At 34.9% G+C, this 2,553-nt stretch overlaps 1 protein-coding gene across 1 annotated transcript; it reads right to left on the bottom strand.

Annotated features, from left to right (window-relative positions):
• Window positions 1–608: 608 nt before the first annotated feature.
• Window positions 609–1,056, bottom strand: LOC149963270 (uncharacterized). The gene is made up of 2 exons (XM_090165792.1): window positions 899–1,056; window positions 609–825 (listed from the first exon to the last, which is right to left on the bottom strand). The coding sequence occupies exons 1-2, from the start codon at window positions 1,054–1,056 to the stop codon at window positions 609–611; spliced, it is 375 nt and encodes a 124-aa protein (XP_090021918.1).
• Between the last annotated feature and the right edge of the window lie 1,497 nt (window positions 1,057–2,553).

Genomic DNA, 2,553 nt, shown 5'->3' with positions numbered 1-2,553 from the left:
ATGAAGGGGTTATAAGCAAAATACTATGAATGGCATAATATGATAATACCATCGGACTGACTTATAATACAAAGGAATTATTTACAAAAATTATGGAAATTATGAAAAAATTAGGTATTATAAGCACAATGAAAACTCAGAAACCTTGGTATCAGGGATACCTAAATCCGGTGTATTAAGCAGATTCCTCTGGGAAAGATTCCCAGAACTTTGCAACTGCGCAGCTGGGAATTGGTGTCCTCCTACGTAAACCCATAGTTTCTGTAGGCTATATACCTATATTTCCTATAAGAATCCTCTAAACGTTTAATTTTGTGGGGAAAAGATATGGTTTTACCATAAGTTTACAATATTGTTTCTTAAGTCTGTCACTTCTTATTTTTAGTATTCCAAACCTTTACCAAAAGTTAATCACAAGAGACTATAATGGGCTTTCTGCATTGTTTTGCATCCCCTTGATATAGTACCTCTTATAGCCTTTAATAGCGCTTCATTTGGGGACGATTTTCTTACCACTATGGCGTAACTATGAATATCTCTCAGTTAAATATTTCTACAATAACACACTTATTGAAAAATATTATAGACTTATATTTTTACTGACAAACTTACTCATGAATGTTAAAATCATTTATATCATTCATTTGCTGAACATGATATAGGTAATTGTTTTCTAGGACATCCATGTCGGTACAATTAACCACAAATTTACGAAAGGTCTGTATACATGCATGACCAACAGCCTTTTCTCGGATTTGCCTGACCTCCTTGCAGCAAAAACTTCCTGACACAGTTGGCATTATAACACAGTTGTTCCATATTCTCCTATTTTTTTGTTAATTTCTGGTATCAAAGAACTATATAGGTTTAAGGCATAACAATAGATTAGACTACTAACCAGTTAGTATTCCCAATTCGTTCGTTTTTTGGGTTCACACCAACTTCATTCTCAACCTCAGGCTCTTCATCAGAGTCAACACCTCTACCTCTATTTCTATGTTCGGCTGCTCTAGGCTCAAACATATATGGCTGCGCACGTAAATTTTCCTCTTCCATCTTCAGCTTTGCCTCCAATTACTATTTAATAACCTTTTTAAAAGCACTTTTTACGTTTATAAGCGAAAATTCTGAAGTTGCTTAAAGTAGGCTTTAGCAAAATAAGCGAGTGAAGAATGTCAAAATTGCGGTTTTGGGAATTGAGATCTCTTATTGGCGGCTAGGCTCGAGGGGCGAAAAGAGCGGCGAAAAGAGCGGCGATTGGTTACCCTATATGAATCTTGACGGCGGCAAAATACAGTGGAAATCGGCCGACGTCTGCTTCAGCCAGTTTTCACTGAAGTTTTTATTTAATTAAAAATTGAATTTAATCAATAAAATTTTGTAAGTACCATTTTCGAACTTATTTTAGAATTAGAAAAATAATAAATATAGGTTTAACAGGGATTTCATTATCCCTTTAAAATAGATTTTTTACTAAATATTTCTAATAAAAACTTTCATTTCATTAGAAAGTAGCTTCAGAAGGAAAATTGCGGTTTTGGAAAATTCAAATAAGTCTCCGCAACTACGTTATCAATCGTGAGTGACTTTATTTTCCAAACATATTTTAGAGAAAGTTTGGTTTTTAAAATAAAGCTTTGCCGTAGTTATTACGCAATTTGCCTAACTTTTCGAAGTCCAGGTATGTAATATCAATAGAAAATGGGGGGAACTACGCATCTGTAGCATTAAGCTGTGCGAGTCGTCGTGTGACCCAGCAAAATAATCCAACCGAAAAACTTAGTTCCACTTTTGTCTTGTTAATACACGGTGATAAACGACTGGAGTGAAAACTGTTTCAGTTGCTCGATTAAAGAAAAATAGCTATTTTAGAGAATGTATATCTGCGATTACCCGCCAAACCATTTTGGCGCAAACGAGAAAATTCGCGAAAAGTGACGCCTCGCTTAAGCCCACTAGATATGTATTTTCCCTTATTTTCGTCTGGTAAAATCCAAACCTGAATTTTTTTTAATTCCTCTATAATTTTACACTTTCGCAGACGCACTGGTTTTGTGGAATCATTTAATAATCTTGATTTAGAATACGCGTCGAAAAGAAACGTATACACCAAAGTGCTTTCTAGTCTGATTGCAGGTGGGTTGGTTACAAGTTACGCTGTGTGATAGCAGCAATTGACCATAATGAACATGCTGTTTGAAAACCAGCTCTGAATCACCACGGCTAACGCAGTTATGATTTTAAAGACAACGTCGTTACCTAAGACTTCGTTAATGTAAAGGTCAAGTAAGGCGAGATACGTTCACTTTACAAAAGCATTTTTTCTTTTAATCCAACAGCGTTTTTTCGAGATGGTTAACGTTTTTATAAGGTAGCGAAGTATAAAAATAAAATTGAATCGTGATTTTTGTAGATATAGCATCTTTAATTGGGAAAAAACGTAAACCTGGAGTGTCGTTACTGTTTATGAACCCAAGACTTACCACTACATACATGCCCTTATGGAAGAAATAATTAATTCAGGAGAAACATTCGAGGTACTAGTTTATACCT

This window comes from Leiobunum rupestre, chromosome 1, assembly GCF_980474605.1.
Source record: "Leiobunum rupestre chromosome 1, qqLeiRupe1.1.hap1, whole genome shotgun sequence".
Classification (NCBI taxonomy): Eukaryota; Metazoa; Arthropoda; class Arachnida; order Opiliones; family Sclerosomatidae; genus Leiobunum; species Leiobunum rupestre.
Note: the sequence above shows the minus strand (reverse complement) of the source record. Positions and strands in the feature narration are given on the sequence as shown.

Bases quoted from the DNA above. Each gene is read 5' to 3' on its own strand.
- LOC149963270 (XM_090165792.1), bottom strand. From the start codon at position 1,056: ATGGAAGAGGAAAATTTACGTGCGCAGCCATATATGTTTGAGCCTAGA. The intron at 826-898 runs GTTAGTAGTCTA...ACAAAAAAATAG, and splicing joins CGAATTGGGAATACTAACTG to GAGAATATGGAACAACTGTG.